General features: G+C 38.2%; 1 protein-coding gene across 3 annotated transcripts in view; it reads right to left on the bottom strand.

Moving 5' to 3' along the window:
* The window catches only part of LOC114309010 (protease Do-like 7), a 208,423-nt gene that overhangs the window by 120,758 nt on the left and 65,558 nt on the right, over window positions 1–22,107 (bottom strand). The window contains exon 24 of one of the 3 annotated variants that reach the window (XM_082924089.1): window positions 17,870–18,279. The exons of the other annotated variants lie outside the window; for them this stretch is intronic. Within the exon in view, the coding sequence (XP_082780215.1) occupies window positions 18,103–18,279 (177 nt within the window). The 3' untranslated portion in view covers window positions 17,870–18,102. Of the gene's footprint in view, window positions 1–17,869; window positions 18,280–22,107 lie in introns of those variants that run through there. 3 annotated transcript variants of the gene reach the window in all.

Genomic DNA, 22,107 nt, shown 5'->3' on the forward strand with positions numbered 1-22,107 from the left:
CACTTGGTAAGTCTCTAGGAGGCTCTTCACATATTTGTTTATGAAGGGAGTGCCGTTATCCGAGAGGATGGTGTTTGGTACTCCAAATCGGCAAATGATATTCTCCTTGATGAAGTTCGCAACTGCAGGCCCCGTAGCGTTCTTCAGAGGAATTGCTTCGACCCACTTTGTACTCAATTCTGTGGCTGCGAGAATCCACTTGTACCCCTTAGAAGATGTGGAGATGGGCCCTATCAGATCAAAAGCCCAGGTATGGAACGGCCATGGCGTTCGGATACTATGCAGGTCTACAGCTGGAGCATGGATCAAATTTTCGTGTTTCTGACAAGTCTGGCACCTCTTCACGTGATGGGATGCATCTGACTCCATGGTCGGCCAGTAATACCCAAGGTGTATAAGTTGCTCGAACAGCCGAGCCCCTCCTTGATGTTCAATCTCGTGGGCTCTTCCGAGGACTAGATCTGACTCCTCCTTGGAGAGACATCTCAGGGGAGTGCCCTCAATACTTCTTCTATACAGCTTGTCCTGATCAAGAAAGTACCGCCTCGCTCTCCTCTTGAGGTGTGCAATGTCCCTCGGGCTCTCAGGTAGTGTTCCCTCTTTGAGATAGTCAATGTAGACTTGCCTCCAGTCAGGGGTATCAATTTCAAAGCAACTCTCATCCTCCCGGATGTATGACTGACACTTGGGGCATTCCATCTGTAATTGATTTGAGTCCTTCTCCATCTCGGGCCAATAATAACCTTGTCTTTGGATTCTTCTATACAGACTGATATCCCCATCCCCGCAAGACTTTTCATGGATCTGTTGTAGTCGGAAGCTTGCTTCTTGTTGGCCAATACACCGGGCTAGGAATCCGGTACCTCCTCGGAAGTAAAGTTCACCTTGAATAATTGTGAATTGGGCAAGCTTGGCCATAGTCAGTTTTCCAACTTTGCTTCTGAGTTGCTCGAGGACTTCTCCTCTCCAGTCCTCCGGAAGGCCTTTGTCTTCGGGTATTATTGAAGGTTCTGTTCTCTTCTTGATAACAATTGTTGCCTCTTCCTCTGGAATGTCAACTCTTGCCCCTAATGTCGCGAGGGCATCTGAAAACTTGTTGTCGGAGCGAGGCACATGCTCTATTTCAACCTTCTGAAATTTGTCAAGAAGCCTTTGGACTGTTGTTCGATATGTGGCCAAGGCAGGCTCCTTTAAGACGAACTGTCCTGAAACTTGCTTCACTATCAGCTTTGAGTCCCCCCGGATCCGAATCTTCTTGATACTGTGCTTCTCAACTGCTATCAAGCCTAAAATAAGAGCCTCATACTCGGCTTCGTTATTCGAACAATGGAAATCCAGTTTATAAGACAAATATAACTTTTCCCCACTTTTGCTTGTAAGGACTATCCCGGTTCCTCCCTTCCCTCCGGCTGCTGCTCCGTCAAAGCTCAATGTCCAGAAGCTTTCCTCGGAAGCCATAGCTGCGTGCACCTCTCCTCTTAATTCTTCATTCACTGGTTCATAGTCACCACTTGGAAATTGGGCAAGGAGATCAGCTAAGGCTTGGCTTTTGATCGCCTTGGGGACTACACATGTGATCTCGAATTCACCCAATGCTAACAACCATCTTGCCACCTTCCCGGTTAGAGCAGGCTTGCTGAGGAGGTATCGGATTGGATCACTTCTAGTAACAATCTGAATCTGATGTGCTAGGAAGTAATGTCTGAGCTTTTGGGCAGTGAATACCAAAGCTAAACAATGTCTCTCTACTGGAGTATATCGGACTTCTGCTCCTCGAATCTTCCGACTGATGTAATACACCGGGCGTTCTACTCCATCTACATCTTGGACCAATAATGCCCCTATGGACTTGGGGGTTGAAGTTAGGTACAACATTAGAGGCACCCCGGGCTGCGGGGCTATCATGGTCTGAGGCGAGGTCAAGGCCGCCTTGATTCTCTCAAAGGCCTTTTGGTGCTCTTGGTTCCACTCGAACTTGGCATCTCCTTTTAACAAAGAGCCGAAAGGCGCAGAGATCTCTGCCAGTGCTGGGATAAACCTCCGAATATAAGACACATTCCCGAGGAACTTCTTTAACTCCTTCTGAGAATGCGGGGGAGGCATTGCTCTGATAGATTTGACCTTGTCTTCATCTGCCTCGATACCATGCCTATGTACAAGAAACCCGAGGAACTTCCCGGCCGTCACCCCGAAAGCACATTTGAGAGGATTCATCATCATTTTGAATTTCTGGCACCTCTTGAATACCTTCTCAAGGTCTCGGAGATGGTCTTCTTCTTTCTTGGATTTCACCACTAGATCATCAACATAATCTTCCATCTCATGATGGATCATGTCATGAAAGATTGCAGTCATAGCCCTTTGGTAAGTTGCACCGGCATTCTTGAGTCCGAAAGGCATGACTGTATAGAAGAAGTTTCCGAGAGGTGTTCTAAAAGCAGTCTTTTCTGCGTCCTCTTCAGCCATCTTAATCTGATTGTATCCACTGAATCCATCCATGAATGAGAACATCTGGTGTCCCGAGGTAGTATCCACGAGGGTGTCGATGTGAGGAAGAGGGAATTCATCCTTCGGGCAAGATTTGTTCAAATCTCGAAAGTCTACACATACTCTGATTTGGCCATTCTTCTTCTTTACTAGCACGATGTTTGCTAACCACGTGGGGTACTGTATTGGCCGGATGAAACCAGCCTGTTGAAGTTTTTCAATCTCCTCCTTAATCTTCTCTTCGAGATCTGGATGATATTTTCGAGCAGCTTGCTTAATTGGCTTGGAGTTTGGGAACACATCAAGATAGTGGGAGACTAGGTCAGGATCTAGTTCGGGCATTTCCTTATATGACCAAGCAAACACATCTGAGTATCGGCTTATCAACTTTAACAACTGTTCCCGCTTTTCTGGGCTAAGGCTTGAACTTACGAATACCGGCCTCGGTGCATCTTGTCCATCACTCAGATCTATTTCGATAAGTTGTTCAGGCTGAGGCTTCGGCCCATCTTGCATACATTCTGGAGCCACTTCAGGCTTTATTACTATATCATTGTCAGGAGGCTCTTCTTTTGACTCGGAGTCGGTGACTGAAGAAACCGACTCCCCGCACCTTCATAAATAATACACCATCTTGCCTCCTTCTCGAACTTTCATCACCTTCCGAGGAATAGGCGGACTTTCTGGTCTAGACATCGCCCGCTTACTTGATTCTGTCATCGGCTCCTTGTCATCTTTGATATCCTCCTAACGAGGAATTTTGACCCCTCGAGGCTTAGAGGTGGTGGGAACTTCTTCGACAGCCAGTTCGGTGAAGTAGATGGCATCAGAATAATGAGCTTCATGGATCTCGAACGGCCTTTCTGTAGCCTGAATTGTCACCGTCTTCTTTCCCCATTTAGCCTTAACACACTGATGATAACTTGATGGTACAGCCCCATATCTATGCATCCAGGTCCTCCCTAGAATGATGTGATAATTTGCCTCAGAATCGATAATATGGAACTTGGTGGCCGAGCGAATCTCTCCAACGGCTAAATCAACTGTTACGCATCCGATAGTAACTCTCCTTTCTCCACCAAAGCCAGTGATGACTATCGGTTGCTTCACAATGCGTTCTTCAGAGATTCCGGCTTTTTCTAGAGTAGCGCGAGTCATAATGTTGATAGAGGCTCCACTATCTAGAAAGGCCCTTTTGAACTCAACCCCGTTAATAAAAACAGTCACATAAAGCGGGCGATTGTGAGAAAAAGGATACTTTCGATCAGCCTCGGAGAAAGTAATGGCACTAGATTGCTCTTTTGCCTTTCTCGGGATAGACCCCTCAGTCGACATGCATTCCTCATGGTGTGCCTCGGCTATATTAATGATAGACTTGGTGATTTCCGTTCTTGCCTCCCTGGAAAGTCCAAGCTGGTCAAAGAACTGCTTGAACTTTACACAGTCTTGCAGGGTTTTGGCATAGTGATCCGGATCTTTTTCCACTCTTGGAGGCTCGTAGTTAACCATCTCCTCGGTCTCCTCAAAATAAGATGCCACATAAACATGGTGTCCTCCTCTTCCATAGTATTCTTCTCCTCCTTCTGGATCAAAGGGATCTTCGCCATGAGTCATAGATGTTCTGCCCTCTGGATCGAGAGCACTTCCGTAGTAAACTTGCTCACCCTCTGGCTCGAGGATGTCGTCCAGATAACAGTCATCGTCATCGAGATTAGCGATAGCCTCGATCATTGGGCCTTTATAAGCTATCATAGCAACATTCTTGCCCTTGTCTCGGTGTTGAGGATACGGTTGTTCTCGGATGTCTTGAGTCCCTCGCTTTTTGAACCTCAATTCGTCTGCCTCGACTTTATCTCTGAAGATTTTCCTGAGAGTCCAACACTTCTCTGTCGGATGTTTCAATGTACGATGGTAGACACAAAATTCAGGGCTCTCACGGTCCTTTTTTGATGGCATTTCTTCAACATAAGGCAATTTTAGCTCTCCGTCAGCCACCCATTCCTTAACTAGAGCTTTCACTTCCTCGATTCCACATGGATAAGAAACATTTCCCTTTTCACCATTATATTGCTTTCTTTTCTGGCCTCTATGACCTCCTCCTTGTGAATTTCGGGTATCCGGGGCAGAGGCAGCAGCAACGATAGGTCCACGAGATGACTTGAAACTAGTCTTGTAACTGGCTTTAAATCCGGACTCCTGAGCCTGAGGAATGCTAATGTTCCGAGCTGCTTCTATTAATGCCGAGAAGGTGGGTAGCTTGTGGTTAACTAGAAACATTTTGTACCTGCTCAATGCCCCTTCTAGACAAATTTGAACCAGATAACTCTCCTCAACAGCTTCATGACAATCCACGGCCTTGTCCTGAAACCTTTTGACGTAGTCAAGGATGTCTTCACTTTCTTGTTGCTTCGCTTTACATAATGTAAGTGTGGTCACCTTCTCCGCCACTTGAAAGAACTTGGAGTGGAATTTGTTAACCATTTCCTCCCAACTTCGGACAGAGTTTGGGGCCAAATTAACATACCAACTATATGCTCGGTCGGTGAGGGACTTAGAGAATTCTCTCAGTCGGAGGACGTGGTTTGAACCATGAATACCTAGAGTCTCGATGAATCGCACAACATGTTCTCGGGCATTTCCTTGTTTGCCGTCGAACTTGATGAACTTCGACACTGTATACCCCTCAGGGTATGGATAGCTCAGCATCTCAATGGGGTAAGGCGGCTTGACGTCTGGATCAGGCAAAGAGGGTAAGGTCCTCTTGCCCCGTTCGAGATCGAACATGGCCTGCACATCGGCGAGAGTGAGAAACTGTTGAGGGAGAGAGTTTGATGGTTGTATTCCCGGGACTTGGCTTATGTACCCGAAGACTGAGCTAGGGGCGTCTTGGCCATTCTGGTGCTGCGAATTCATCATTGGTGAGGACATTTGACGATACTGGCCATCAGCGCCTATAGACAAGCCAGTTGGTGATGGGATATTGAATTGAGGCCCATAGAGTCCACCGCACGGCGCCGCTATACCGGGTTGTGCTTGCAGATTTGTTGTCGGCACCAAAGGAGGCCCGCTTGGTGCTTGGGTAACATTTATTAATGGCGTAACAAGATTAGGTACGGGCAGAGCTCCCTTTTGCGCCATCATGCTCCTTATGTTTTCCTGGACACCAACAGTCGTCGGAGCGCCATTCATTACACCAGAAACTCCCCTAGTCACCATTGGATCTTGGCTCGGCACGCCATGGAGCCCGGGCATGGGCAAACTGCTGCCGCCTACTGTGGTTTGAGCATGTGTTACTGTGGCCGTGTTGCCATGAGCCATAGGCTGATTGGGGCCTACTTCTCCTTGGATTTGATTTTGCGCTCCGGCGAGAATAACTCCACCACCAGTTTGATTCCCGTTTGGCGCCGGTGCAAAGTTAGAACTCATCGCCAACATGGTGTGAGTGAGATTCTGAAGAGTGGTAAGAATCTCTTGCTGAGTATTCTGAAGTCCTTGAATGGCTTCAAGCAAAAGTGGTTGATCTGGAGTCATGGTTCTGTCATCACCACCATTAGAGGATCCTTGTTGGTGAACTTCATCTTCTCCCGCCATCCTTGTTGGAGTTGTGTGGATTCCAGATCTCGTTGAGACCATTAACCAATCCGCCTCCCCAGCAGAGTCGCCAAAATGTAGGAGAGGGTTCAAGAAAAGAGTTAGAAAATTCGAAGATCTTCGAAGATCCTTGAAGAACAACTTCGAATTCTCTAGAATATGATGAGAGGCTTAGATTCTTCAATAATCTCAACTTAGGAACACAACAACAAAGGAGATGATGGAGATAAGAGATTGGGTGAAGAAGAAGGCAAAATGGCTAGAGAATAGAATAATGGCAAGGCTCTCCCATGGATCTCCCACTTTCACTCTCAAGGTTGATAATGGAGAAGGGAAATTAGTTCTTTCCCAAGAGTTAAAAAATCTCCAAAATCCATCCCTTGTAAAGCTATGGGTGGGTGCTATTTATAGGCACCTCATGATGTAGGATGGAGCCCATGTGCAAGGCACATGGGAGATATTCTCTCTAACCACCTTGTCCGAGGAGGTGACCTCTCCGAGGAGGTGACTTATCCGAGGATGAGAAAACCCCGAAGAAGAGATCAATCCCTCGGCGAACCCTTCTTCTTAGCCACACCTAACCAATGATCCCCAATCATCCCAAAGGGTCAGGGGTAGTCCCAGAGGACGTCCTGCCGCAAAGTATTGCCGAGTCTCATGGACCCCCCGAGGTCGTGCCACCTCGACCCGGGTATAGGCTAGTTTAACCGAAGAGTGAATTTGTCTCCACTCACCGTCCTCGGGATCGGGTCCTTTGTTCGAACTCCATTACGCCCATGGTTCTGGTGCGTAGATCCCGGAAAGCTCCAAGCCCACAAGTGTTCTGGGACTCATTAACGGAGCGACTTCTAGATTGCGTCTGAATCCGTTCGAAGCCAAGTGTTTCGGACCTCTAGGTTCGTGGATCCGAACCCTTTCGAGTCCGAGTGCCTCGGATCTCTAGGCTTGCTTAATACCCTTTCGAGTCCGGGCCCGAGTAAGTCTCTAGGTTCGTGGATCCGAACCCTTTCGAGGCTTAGAGCCATTCAGCCCGTTTGATGGCGATAAATCCAAGCCCACCAATCTTGGACTTGCGATAAATTCGGGCCCACTAATCTTGGGCTATTGGGCCTAAATAATTTAGTGGGCTTAAATTAGCTCCTCTTACACTTGGCTTCATTGTTTTTTTTTTTTTCACCATCTCTTACCCTTGATGATTCCTTGGCTTCAAACTTCATTGGTATTCTTCACAATCTCTTCTTCCTCAGATTCCTTTGCATTGCTTGACATTGCTTTTGTGTGGACATTTTTCAAATCTTCAATCATCCCTTCTTGGGTCAGCGCTTTTGCCACTCTCCTCCAAATGCAAGTCTTCCTTAGCTTTTCCAAAACTCTCCACCCCATCCTCTTTGGTCCCTTTTAGCTTTCTCCACTGCATCAAGCTCCAGGCAACCCTTGGATTGTCTGATTTGCATATATGTATTGATCAAACAAGGCTTTCTTTTGGATTTGTTGGGTAGATTATCTTATTTGTATATATGTATTGATCAAATTGCTTTTCTCTATTGGAGAATCTAGTTTCTATTGTTGGTGAAAGTCCTCTTTAAATCAAAGTGCCTTATTGGAGATTGCCCCAAATCATGATTTTTTGAACCAACAAAGAAGGCAAGTAAAAAAAAAAGATGCAGAGGCGGTCATCCAGGGGTTGATTCAGCAGTTGACCGGTCAATGTAAATTTTTCACAAATTATGAATTGAGGTGGTCATCTAGGGGCACATCTGGTGGGTCCATAGCCAACAGCTATCCACAGAAAATTGCTGAAAGGTGCAAGACATCTTCAGTTTGGTGAAAGATTTGGAATGTTCTTAATTTGATATAGGTTTGATGAAACCATTGGAGACTAAAAAAGTGTACTTTTTCACCAAATTTAAATTTAGTGATGGATTTGGTTAAACGTTGGAGATGGCCTTTTAGGAGGAAAGTCCTATATAAAATGCATTTTGCTTAAATTCCAAGCTATTTAAGAGGGATTGGCTTGGTAAATAAAACAGGTATATATATATATATTACTGAGTGTAAGAGCATTTCAAATAGTAGAGGCGTTTAGAATAGGGAGCTTTTTTTTGATAAATCCTCTTTCTAAGAGTTTTATTCCATCCAACTCGTATTCTTTTTGACTATTCCATTAGGTCCTATTTGAGGTAAGAAGACCAAAACACTCTCAATTTCTCCTACCCCCATTAATGTTGATATTTAATGTTGATTGCCATTATGTTTTGCTAGTTCCCATGACCATTCCTATTCCCCATATCTTCACTTCAAAAAAATGTATTAACTACACACCACTATTTAATGTTGATATATATTACACACAAAAAATTAAATATGATTTTTTTTATTGATTGTCATTATGTTTTGTTAGTTCCCATACATCCAAATGTTGATTGTACATGATGACGTGAATGTTCACATTAGATGACGTGAATGTTCACATTAGATGACGTGAATGTGAATGTTCATATCAGATGACGTGAATGTGAATGTGAATGTTCACATTAGATGATGTTGTGATAAAGGTGATGTTAAAGTTCACATCAGCATTGCATCAAATTACATAACCACAAGTCTCAACTTTCATTTGAATATAAACATGACTATATGTGATGATGTGAATATTCACATTAGATGACGTAAATGTAAATGTTCACATTAGATGACGTGAATATGAATGCTCACATCAGATGACGTGATATCAGATGATGTTGTGATAAAGGTGATGTTAAGGTTCACATCAACATTACATTAAATTACATAACCACAAGCCTCAATTTTCATTTGAATATAAACATGACGTGTGAATGTTCACATCAGATGACGTGGTGATAAAAGTGATGTTAAGGTTCACATCAATATTATATCAAATTATACAATCACAAGCCTCAACTTTCATTTGAATATAAATATGATGTGAATATTCATAATAAAAAGGGGGCAATTACATAATGTGTTGTCAATTACATGATGCTGATATTTAATGTTGATTGTCATTACTAATAGCAATCACAATCACAAAAAGGGAGAAAATAACATATTATCACTGCTTAAAAATAAAAATGTTCACATATTGTGAACGTTCATATCACTATATTAGATGAGAGAAATTTTTTTCAGAAAGATGTTGTGAACGTTCACATCAGATGAGAGAGAATTCTGATGGCGTTGAAGTCATTAAAGAACTTCCCGGAAAGGTGTCCATTTTATGAGATTATCAAATTTTTTAATAAAGTTTGATGAAAAGGGAACTTTTTTGGTTTAGGGATTAGGGATATTAAATATCAACATTAAAGTTTGATGAAAAGAGGGCTTTTTTGGTTTAGGGTTTAGAGACATTAAATTTTAATATTAAATATCAACATTAAATATAAGGGTATATATAAGAGTTTAAGAAAATAATATAAATCAAGAAAAATAACTTTATGGAATAAAAATATACATACATGAGACTAAATGGGTTAAAAAATTCCTATATGGATTTTTTGAATTAGAACATTTCTAAATGGGATTTATCAATAAAAATCCCTTTAGAGTATTTTAAATATTTTACCTAATCTCATCACAAAATAAGTATCACTGTTGGCATTTTTACTCATTCTCTATTGACTAACTACATTTAGAGAGTTTCAAAGATAGACACACTAAATTTTAAGAGTGAAAAGTGCTGTTGGAATGCACAATATGCTAAGTGATTCGGCAGAACAAATTTTTTTTTTTTTTTTTTTTTTTATATATGTATTTAGTAGACATATATAATACCTATTAGGGTTGGAATTGCACTAATATTCGAATTTAAATCTTATGTGTTGCTATTCTCATTTATCTTGTTATCTTCCTCACAATGATAAAACAAAAGCTAATCATTCTTGATGCTGATGTGATAATAAGATGTCGTCAAGGAGTAAATGCTGATGAAAGGAACCAACCTACCACATGTATATTGTTGAGTTATTCAAAAGATGAAAGAGTTTTCTTTGTCATTGTTGTTATTTATCATTTTGAGTTACACTAAATAAGGTGTTCCCAATTCATTTAAATGGTGATTAATCATCTTAGATACAGGCACAGCCTAGTTGCACGAATGTATATTGAGATTTTTGTGTCTTGAAATTTTTAACACATTATATAATCATCAAATGTGTTGAGAAAGAAAAAAAAAATATTTAAAAGTTAAAAAACAGAGAATCATTATGTTCAATTTTTATTACATATAACGGAAATGTCAAAACTCTTTCATTGGATCCTTATTTGGTGAAAATGATTACTCAACTTATTTTGTTTCATAAACCTTTTGAGGAAAAAAAACATAATTGAATAAGGATAAAATAAAATATTTTTTTTCTTGAATAATATTGCCAGAGTCATATTTTACTGTTAAACATAATAACATGTTACTGTAAGACAGAGTAACATCTTACTGTTACAGTTTACATCAATTTCGACGGTAATATTTATTTATTTATTTTTAAAGATTTTCATAGCCAACGTAGATTTCATTTGATAAATCTTGATGAAAAGATTTTAAAATATTAATTTTATTAAAAATCGACATTTATATCAAAAATTATATTATTTTAAAGTTTAATATTTTGATAATAGTGATATGTGTTCGACTTTTTAAAAAAAAAATTTCATACTTATCTTTAATGTATTAAAATTTTATTATGAGAAGATTTTGATCAAATTCTTACGTATAAAGCCAACCTTAGTCACCGAGTTTCTATAAAGAAGAGAAGCACATTCCAAAGATATAACTCTCCATCAAATTCCCAATTCTCCTGCTGGCCACCAATGGAATTTATTCTTGTAAAATGGTTATTAGAGTTTAAATACGCATCAATATACCGCTTCTCCAAGAAAGGGAAAATAAGTATGAGATTCTCTATTATTAATTTCTTAATTTTTTTTCTTGTCTTAAAACTTACTCTTTACTATTGAAGTATATCTCTAAATTCATATAATTTTGAGATTCTCATATGATTTAAGAATTAAATTTCAAAGCTGAATGCTTCACTTTTGACTACTAAATTTTTAGTCGCCGAATGCTATACTTTCAGTGACGATAACTTTTAGTCGCCGAATGCCTCACTTTTGACTACTAAATTTTTTATAGTCGCCAAAAGGCCTTACTTTTGACTACTAAAATTTTTTAAGTCGCTAAAAACCATATATCGGCGACCAAACAGATTTTTAGTTGCCAAAACCTATACTTTTGGCTACTAAATTTTTTTAGTCGCCAAAAATCTTTGCTTTTGGCTACTAATGCATTTTTAGTCACCAAATGCTATACTTTCAGCGACGAAATGCGATTTTTTAGTCGCCAATAGTGCTTTTTCTTGTACTTTAAACTGTATGGAGACAAACAATATTTTACAAATAAAAAATCATTAATCTCCGAAAAATATTAAAATTAGCTCCTACATATTTACAACATCCACATGCAATTCGCTTTCATTGCCACCTGTGGGGATATATTTTCTGAGTACCAACATGTGGCAAGATGACGCCGACGTGTCAGCCGAGGTGCCACGTGTCCTGGTCGTGACGCCGAGGTGATCTCGGCAAGGCTGAGGTTATCTCTGAAGATATCGGAATCCGAGATAAGCGGATAAAGGACAAGAGTCCTAGAATGAAGAGGGAACTCAACCTGGATATGGACAAGAGTCCTAGATTGGGAGAAGACTTCAGTTTGGGTAAAGATAAGACTCTTAGAGAGTTTATCCTAATCTTATTGGGAGTCCAAGATCAGCAGTAATCCTAAGTCCATAGAAGTTAGGCTCATATTGGGACTAGGATTGTATTGGCTATAAAAGAGAGGTACCCCCATGGGTCTAAGGTATGCTTTTGATACTCAAGCTAGTGAGTTTAGCACTTGATTTATCTTTGAAAGATATACTGACTTGATCGTCGGAGTGCCCCCGGGTGGAAGAGCCACCGCTGGAGCCTTTTCTTTCTGTTACAGGTTAGCTGAAGCCATCTATTCTGTCGGTGCTCTCTAGCTGATTACTAAACGGGCAGTGTGATCAGAAAATCACTCACATAATTTGGCGCCATCTGTGGGAAAGAAAGAAGAATAGATGGCCAATGACGGACAGAAGGATCAGACTGGAGACAACGCTCCTGCTGGGAATGGGAGATCTATCAACCTCGACGTTGAAGGGGACAATAGTAACACAGAAACTCGTGACCGGAGTCACGAAGTGAAAGACGCCGGCCAGGAAGGTGACGCACTAAAGACAACAGATCGAAGCAGATACTACAACGAAGATGACCTCCAGGTATGAAAGGATAGATACCTGCGGAGGAACGAAGACCTTTCCAGAAGGGATGCAAAGACGGGGGGCATGAGCTCTCCCAAGAAGATAACATTCAAGTATAGAAGAACTCATCCTGAGTAAGCAGATCCCGAATTCCAGATCCTAGATCCCGGATCCGAGAAGACATGATCTCAGCCTAGACAAGTAGGCCCGAGAAGACGAGAGCTCAACCTAAGTGAGCAGATCCCGGATCCTAGAAGACATGATCTCGGCCTAGATGAGTAAGTCCGAGAAAAGAAAAAAAAAAGCTCAACCTGAGTGAGCAGATCCAAGATTCCAGAAGATAAGATCTCAGCACCTGAGTCCGAGAAGAGAAGAGCACAAGGAGCAGATCTCAGATCCCAGAAGATAAAAAAAAAAACACACAAGATCAGACTAAAGTTGGCCAGAATTAAGAAGTATGCTAGGGCCGAGGAGGACATGTCGGGAACAAAGGCGTCAGATCAAGAAAAGAGAAACGGCTTGTCGATGCGAGGCCGAAAATCAAACTCAGGTTGAAACCAAGTAAGATCAATAGAGAAACCAAGGCCGACAACCTCGGCTTGAATTAAATCTCGGCGACAAGGTCGAAGCTACATGTATGATGAGAACCCAAGTGGATTTTAAGTTCACACTGGGGGGCAGAGAGAAGAAGAATGCGTTTAACGCTTGTTGAAATTTGTAGCAATTTACAAGTTGAAGTTAAGCCGATATATATTGTTCAACACTTGTGGAAATTTGTAGCAATTTACAAATTGAAGTTAAGCCGATATATATTGTTTAACACTTGTGGAAATTTGTAGCAATTTACAAGTTAATATATATTAACACTTGTGAAAATTTGTAGCAATTTACAAGTAAATCATTGTTTAGCACTTGTTATAACTTAAGAAAAGTTTACGAAGATGAGATTAAACTAGTATATGTTTATCCTTGTTGAAATTTGTAAGCAATTTACAGGACAAGTACTTGCCGAAGAAAAACGTCAGGTGGCATAACTGAGGTGTGCCACCTCGAGAAGATTGCACAAAGAAGGAAAAGTACATAAGACATGCAAAATATTCTAAGTATAGAATCATGCAAGAGCAGTTAGAAGAAGATCAAGACAGAATTCATGGTGATTGACACGCCCTCGCCATACAATATTGTCTTGGGAAGGCCATGGTTGCATGTAATGGGGGCAGTTCCCTCAACATTGCACCAACTATCGCGGTTCCTAATAGAACATGGGATTGAAGAAGTCAGAGGGGATCAACTGCAGGCGGAGAATTGCTCCATAACAGCAATGAAATCCACCTGCAGCATTCGAGAACCAGAGAAGGCAGAGATTGAAAACGAGGACATAGAGGTCCTAGATGATGTCGGCAAGAAGCCAGTCGAGAAGAGTGAAGAGGCACTGAGGAAAATCCTCGTTCAGGAGGGGGATGAAGAACGCTTCTTTCTTCTTGGCTCAGGCTTAGTCGAAGAAGAAGAAAGGGAATTGGAAGTTTTTTTTAGAGCAAACATTGAGGTATTTTCTTGGACACCTTACGAAATGTCTGGCATTGACCCCGAGGTCACTTGCCACCAACTGAACGTCAACAGGTCGGCCAAACCTGTAATCCAATGAGCAAGAGGACCGACGTTGATGCACGTCGAAGCAGTAGAGGAAGAAGTAGACAGACTTCTGGAGAACAGGGCCATTCAAGAAGTCAATTACCCGACATGGCTATCAAATACAGTGAAAGAAGGAATGATAATCAAGGAGCAAGGAATGTTAACATCGGCCAACAACAGACATTTTTCAGAAGCAAAAAAGGTTGCATATGCAAAGAAAACAAAAGTACAAAGATGAAGACCCTAAGAACTAGGGACTAGGATAAGAATGTCGAACTAATCTACTACAATGGTTGACGGTGGTTCAGCATTGGCAGTCAGCTGGGAGAGCTTCTCTACCATTATCTTGGCAACAATTTCAAGAAGGAAACAAAACTACTCGGCATCAATGGCAGGATATAGAAGACAGTTAGGAAGACTTCTCAGCAGCCTTCTCGGCCTCAAGCTCAGCATCGATCTCCTAAAGAGTTTGATCAAGGCTCTTCTCGGCGATTGGCACCTCGGAGTTTGAAGGCAAGGATTGAAAGCAAGAATCTGGAAAAAGACACAGGAAACAGAAACAAGAATATAATTCGTAATCAAGAATGGTAATGAAGCTATCAGGAAATCAAGACAAAAAGATTGCACAAGTGTGTCAAACCAAGAACAGTGGCAGAAATCAACAGATGTGTGAACAGTGTGTATTCAAGAAGATAATTTGGAAACAACGGGTAAAACAGCAATGGTGACTAACAATGAAGCAGACATTCTTGGAAAGCAACAAGAAATAAAATCAGGAGGAACAGTGGCTTACCAGAAAGAGGGAAGCCGGAATGAGAATTGCCGAAGTCTAACGACAATGACAGAATGACGTAAGCTTCACCGGAGGAAAGGAACGAAGATAGTTGCAGAAGCTTGAAAGCTTGGAACAATGACGGATTTAAGCAAAAAATCTAGAAAGAGAAAAAGCCAGAGGATTGAATGAAAAAAGAGAAAAATAGTCAAGAAGACGACAAAGTTCAAGAATAAAGCCAAGTGCACAGGCACTAAGTAAGTATGTGAAGAACAAGAAAGTAATGACCTAGACACGATGCTAGCAACAAAAAGCAGATATGACAAGAACAGTGCCAGGCATTCAAACAATTCCAAACTTGAAGAGAGATGAAAATAGAAGGCAACAGATGGCAAGTAAACAGATTCAGAAGAGTTGTGAAAGATTGAGCTTAATAGCAAGTAAAGAGTTTATGAACCTACAAAATGAAATGAACGCTGATATGAAAATTGCCGGAGTCAAATAGATGACTAGAAATCGGGAACTCACCAGAGAGTGTGAGTGGAGCAATTGCAAAAGCTCTTGGAGTTTACGAATTAATGGAACCAGAACCTTGGCTAGGAGGTGCGATTTCAAGCAGCTTGGAAGGCATGAATCTTGATACTTGACAGAAGTGAACAGTAAAGTCCAGGGAACTTTGAAGTCGACAAGTTTGATCTCGGACAGAGGGGTACAGATGAACGAACAGTGTAGGTTCCATCACCTTAGAATGCCGAGGTAATAGAACCTATGGGGCAGTTGCGGGGATATATTTTCTGAGTACCAACACGTGGCAAGATGACGCCGACATGTCAGCTGAGGTGCCACGTGTCCTGGTCGTGACGCCGAGGTGATCTCGGCAAGGCTGAGGTTATCTCCGAAGATATCAGAATCCGAGATAAGCGGATAAAGAACAAGAGTCCTAGAATGAAGAGGGAACTCAACCTGGATATGGACAAGAGTCCCAGATTGGGAGAAGACTTCAGTTTGGGTAAAGATAAGACTCTTAGAGAGTTTATCCTAATCTTACTGGGAGTCCAAGATCAGCAGTAATCCTAAGTCCATAGAAGTTAGGCTCCTATTGGGACTAGGATTGTATTGGCTATAAAAGAGAGGTACCCCCATGGGTCTAAGGTATGCTTTTGATACTCAAGCTTGTGAGTTTAGCACTTGATTTATCTTTGAGAGATATACTGACTTAATCGTCGGAGTGCCCCTTGGTGGAAGAGCCACCGCCGGAGCCTTTTCTTTCCGTTACAGGTTAGCTGAAGCCATCTATTCTGCCGGTGCTCTCCAGCTGATTACTAAACGGGCAGTGTGATCAGAAAATCACTCGCACAATTTATACAACCATAGAAGAGGCTCATTACACCAACTCTCTATCCTCTATACCCCCACAAAAATGCCAATACTGTTTACCTAACCAAACAACCCTTATCTCTCTCTCTCTCTCTCTCTCAACAAGAAAATGTGGTCATCAATATCAATTGCGCAATCAAAATCAATATTATCTCACTCATTAAATTAAATGTGATTAAAATATTATTTTAATTTTTTTAATCACACTTTTAACAAAAGTGAGGTATTTTTAATTCTTCTTATGTGATCTTTAATCACATGTTAATTAGAAGATGTGATTAAAAATATATATATAATCACACTTAATTAAAAAGTGAGATAAAAAATAAATATTATTACAATTAATCAAATCAAGTGTGATTAAAATATCAACCTAATTTTTTTATCACACTTCCAATAAAAGTGAGATATTTTCTTTTGTCAAAATGTGATCTTTAATTGTTTTTGTAGTAGTGCCGACCAATCCATATGATATGGATATCTACTCCGGAACAGGATGGAATGTTGTAAGTTTGATAGTTTTGTTTGGATGTGGATTGTTAATAGTGTTGGCTTTTTTTGTCACTCTAATGTGATTCTATTCCAAGTTTTTGTTTTCGTTTTTTTTAGTCCATGTTTAAATTATAGATTTTGATAGAATTTTAAAGGAAAACATAAATGAAGAAATAATTTACCTTATATTTCATTCACATTTTTCTCATTTTTTTCCTTTTTTTTATTTATTTATCTAAATCCTTAATCCAAAAACAGCATTAATCTAATCTAACAAGAATCCAAAAAATGTACTTTGATCATTGCTATTTTACATTCCAATTTTAATCTTTTGATCCCAATATCCTTATTTTCCTCTTTTTCAATACACTCTTAGCCACAAGATGTACTGGAATTTTGAAATATTGAAATCTTGAGACATAATCTTGTGTTTGGAAATGTATTGGGAATATAGGGGCAAAATTTTAGAACAAAAGTAGGAATAGCAATGAAGTAGAGTGGGATCGGATTTGTGGTGTTCTATTCCTACACCATTCCTAGTTGGGGCAATACTACTGGCCTTGGCTCATTATTAGGATCCTTGGGGCATCTCCAATGGAGATGCTGAGCACACTACACACACATTTATACAAGTATACACACCACACCTTTGGCCATAAGCTAAAAAATTAAAATTTTAATTATATTCTCTTTATTTGTTTGCACGTTATTTTATAAAAAGATAAAAAATACTAAAAAAACCTACTTTCCAAATGAACGCTGAAGACTACACTTTCTCTTTCCTTTTAATGATTTAACACTAACATTTTCATTGAAGTACCGAGTCCCTCGCTAAATTAACAAACTTTTAATACAAAATTGAGTCTACTTAATCTTTATGTACATTTTAACACACACTAAGCCTGTTATGAAGATGATAAATTGCAATATTCACAGAACTTGAAATGGCAGTTCAAAGAGATTGCAATACACACACACACACACAAGCCTCTTGTGAAGATGGATACCATTCCTGTGAACAAGGTTGGGTTCAAACACCAAGACATTTCTCCTTTCAAGTTAGTTTGCTCTTGACAACAACACAAATTTGTGACATATATGAAAGATTCATCAATGTGACATATTTCTTGTTTGAAATTCTTCAAAAATTTATTGTTTGCAGACCATTTTCTTATAAAAACATACACCACCAAAATCAGAAAAGTGGGGGGAGGGGAACAAAAGATGATGGAAAATCTGAAATTGGTATTTTATTTATTTCAATTATTCAAATATAACTTATGATGTCATTCAAATGTAATTTTATATGAGCCTCCCAATAAGACGTACCAAAAAATCACAATACAAATAGTACGAAAACCAACAATAGGATTCACCACATTCAATTTGAAGTAATTTCAGAGCCTAACTATGTTTTTCATATCACAATTTCTAGACAGCAAAATTAAAAGAGTACGTTCATGCAATACCCTCATCTAATGCTTTGATTGTTTTAAGACGCCACACTGCTGCTTCAGGATTGAATCTCAGTTCCCACGTAGGCCAGTAATGCAAATCCTGCTTCAATGTTAGTACTCGAGGTTTCCCATTCAAGTGAACTATCCTTACACGAATGAACTCCCCGTCCTCTATTTCCTGTTAATCAGAGCATAAGGATTTATAATCCAACCATATAATGTTTCTTTTCCATAAACATAACATCTAGTTGAAAATGAACTCTAGGAAAATGAACTTTAAATGCATAGCCGTATGTCTTGTGAGGATAAAATTGAAGATTAGATAGGGTAGTTCATGTGACTCATAAAATGAACCCATATATATATATATACTAGGCAGGGAGGCCATGGCCTTCCATGGTTTGTGTCCATGTGGTACTCACCCTGATGGACTTTCAAGATGGTATAGAGTTTGAATTGAAAATAGCAAGTTCACAAGAAGTAAATTTCGAATTGGAAGTATGGAGAGTTTACAATTGCTTTGTTAGTTTGGCCAAATGATGCCTTTGGCCTTCAAATCTTCAATTAATAGTCTAGATATATACAAATATCAACAATCCAATGGTGTGGAAACTATCTAATTCTTCCATTATAACCAAATGATTGCCTATTATATATTTTAATTAATAGTCTAGATATGTATAAATTTCAATGATCTAGTAGTATGAAAGCTATCTACATCCTTCCACCACCTTATGATGAAAAAATACTACAATTATCTACCTAATTATAAGGATTTCTACAAAATTTTACATAAATCTAAAATCGAATTCGTAACTCAAATATTTGATAAAATTCCCAAGTTGTGACATTATTCCCCGCCTAATACGACCACATCCTTAACGCACATTCCTCGTGAAAGCTTTCGATTTTCTCTTCGAATTGATGCAAGAGTTTTGCTAACTCTCAACTTGTCAATTTCAAGTAGTCCATCTATTTTACTTGGTATTTTTAACACATCATTAGAGTTCCTAGTGATTCCAAACCTTTAAAATATCCAAATTCAACCTTTTAAATCTCCAAATTCAAGACATATTGGTAGTATAATTTTCTCTCAATAAATGCAAATGATACAGATAGCATTTTTAAGCAAGAGACTATCTTATTTACGACTAACCTATATAAACACTAGCTTTATAGTCAGTCAGTAAAGAGATGAGACATAAGCAAAAGAGTGGACTCTATGATTTCTTCTTCTTCCCTTAATCCCACTGTCCCACTGTCCACTACGTTGGGATTGATCTCTCATATTAGTCAGTCATTACGGTCGGATACCAATCCAAATATATATATATATATATATTTTAGAAATCATATTAGTCAGTCATTACAGCTGGATACCAATCAAAAAATATATCTATTTTTGTAAGTGGTTGAGGAAAGATTAAAACAAAGGACAACAATGAGTTGCTTGGAGTTTTTGGTGATTCAACATTACATTGTTGTCCTCGAACCCCCTATGGCCATTGATGGACACTTGGACTTCATAATTTTCTGAGACTTCTCCTTTTGAATGGTCAACATGGAATTAATATGCCGAATGACCGAGAAATGGAGGGGCATACTTTAGAAGATTTAATTTTAATTTCTACATATGGATTTTAAATTTGTCAATAGAAATGGCAAGAAAAAAAAGATAAAAAAGTTCATAATTCTAAAAGTTTGAGAATAACAAATGCCTTCAAATAATAATATAATAGGTTTGAAAAAACTTCACAACAAACTTAACAGATTTTTCCTTGTATTTTAATTACATTTTTTTTATTACATTAAAAGAAAATTATAAATATGTGCAAGAAAGATCCTCAAAACAAATATAAAAAGAAAAAGCCCACATGTAATAAGGGAATAAACCTTTTTTGAAAAAAGGGAAATCCTATAATTCACAGAGCCTCTAGATATAGAAGTCTGGCCCATTTGGACCAAGCCCTACAATAAGCCCGCAATTTTATTGTATGAGCCCACAGCCTAACCCAACCCATTACATCGTATGCAATAACAACAGATCTAAATTGAGTTATTCGAGCCTAGATATATGGAAAATGCTACCATATGCACCCTGCTACAACATGTGTAATCCTATTACAAATTGACGTAACAAAAAATGCCGTATCAAAGCCATAAACTTTTATGTCATGCATAACCTAACTACAAATTGACATAATAAAAAATATCGTAACTAAGCCAAAAACTTTTACATCATTAACCACAAAATTTTGGACATTTTATTATGCTAATTTGTAATGAGATTATACATTAAGCCAAAAACTTTTACATCATTAACCACAAAATTTTGGACATTTTATTATGCTAATTTGTAATGAGATTATACATTTTGTTATTGATGTTACACAATTTTAGGGTAAAACCATATTTTTGTGATAAGAGTGCAACCCTTTAGGTCCAGATATATAGATACTAGGGTAAAATGCCCATGCCTTGCACGGGGTTCACTATGCTTGATTATCATTTTTCAAAAACACTTTTCAAAAAATTATACTTCCTTATTTTTCGTATTTTTTTGTTTTTACTGAATTTTTTTAATGTTTTGAGCAATTTTTTTAATTTTTAAACATACCTAACATAAATATACCTAAAAAGTAAAAAAAAATTGAAAAAAACATTTTAAAAATTCACTAAATACCAAAAATACAAAAACAATACGAGAATTCAGTACATTTTTTATATTTTTATGTATTTATTAATTTTTAAAAATATTTTTTCACAAATTTTTTACTTTTTAGATGCATCTAAGTAAGGTGCATCTAAAAAAATAAATAAAATTTTAAAATTTTAAAAATATTCACACAAAACAAAAAAATACGAAAACCGAAAAACTCAATTTTCAAAAAACTTAATTCAAAAAACTCAAACCAAACACACTGATTGTGATAAATTTAAATTTAAGAAATACACACATTCTAATAGAGTTTAGAAATTTTTTTTTTTTAAAAAATGAGCTTTTATTTTTGTCTTCATCTATTTTTGAGTTTTTTTTTTAGATTTTAATTAATAATCTATTTATTTTAATGCACCTAATATAAATATACTTAAAATTTTAATATTTATGAGAAGTTTGAAAAAAATTTCACTAAAAAATAAAAAATATGAAAAAGTGCTTATTTTTTCTTCTTTTTATTTTTATTTTTAGTAAGCGCTTTATTTATTTATTTATTTTTTCAAATTTCTTCACATTTGTTAAAAAGTATTTTTTAGATGTGTCTAGACAAAGTGTATATAAAAAAAAAACCACTAAATACAAAACTCACGAAAAACAAAAACTAAATAATTTTACCGTTTGAAAACCAAATAGCGTGGTTTTTTACTCTAATGTTTTCATTGGTTCAGTAGGATAAAATAATCATATCTTCAAAATATTTATTCTCATATTTGGTGGATTTAAAAATTATGGAGATGCATTGTAAAAAAAATATCATTTACCATTATAAAATAATTATCATTCCATAGAAAATTAAAAAATGATCATTCCATTCCATTCCATTCCATTCCATTCAATTTTTTTTTGAGTGAACCAAACATTATTTCAGGTTATTCTCTCACAAAACTAAATGAAATAAAAGATTTAGATATTTTTGAATTGTAATGCTTCGTTTGTTTGGGTGGAAAAAAATTTTGAATTTTTTTTTCCCCACATTTCCCATCATTTGGTCCAACAAAAAATGAAAATCAATGGAAACTATTTTCTATGGTCAATGGAAAACAAGCATATTTAGACAAAAAATATTTTTTACTTTTAAAAAGTGAAAAACATTTTCCAAACCAAAATTTTATCAGTGCCACCACATTTCAACCACTACCATCACCTCCACCACCACCACAGCCACCACCACTACCAACTCTACCTCATTACTACACTGCCACCACCACTGCCAACACTTCCACCCTATTGCCACCACTATCGCTAGTACTAATGCAACCATTAGTACATTAATTTCAAGAATGCAAC

Source organism: Camellia sinensis, chromosome 1 (assembly GCF_055761805.1).
Source record: "Camellia sinensis isolate YWXY chromosome 1, ASM5576180v1, whole genome shotgun sequence".
Classification (NCBI taxonomy): domain Eukaryota; kingdom Viridiplantae; phylum Streptophyta; class Magnoliopsida; order Ericales; family Theaceae; genus Camellia; species Camellia sinensis.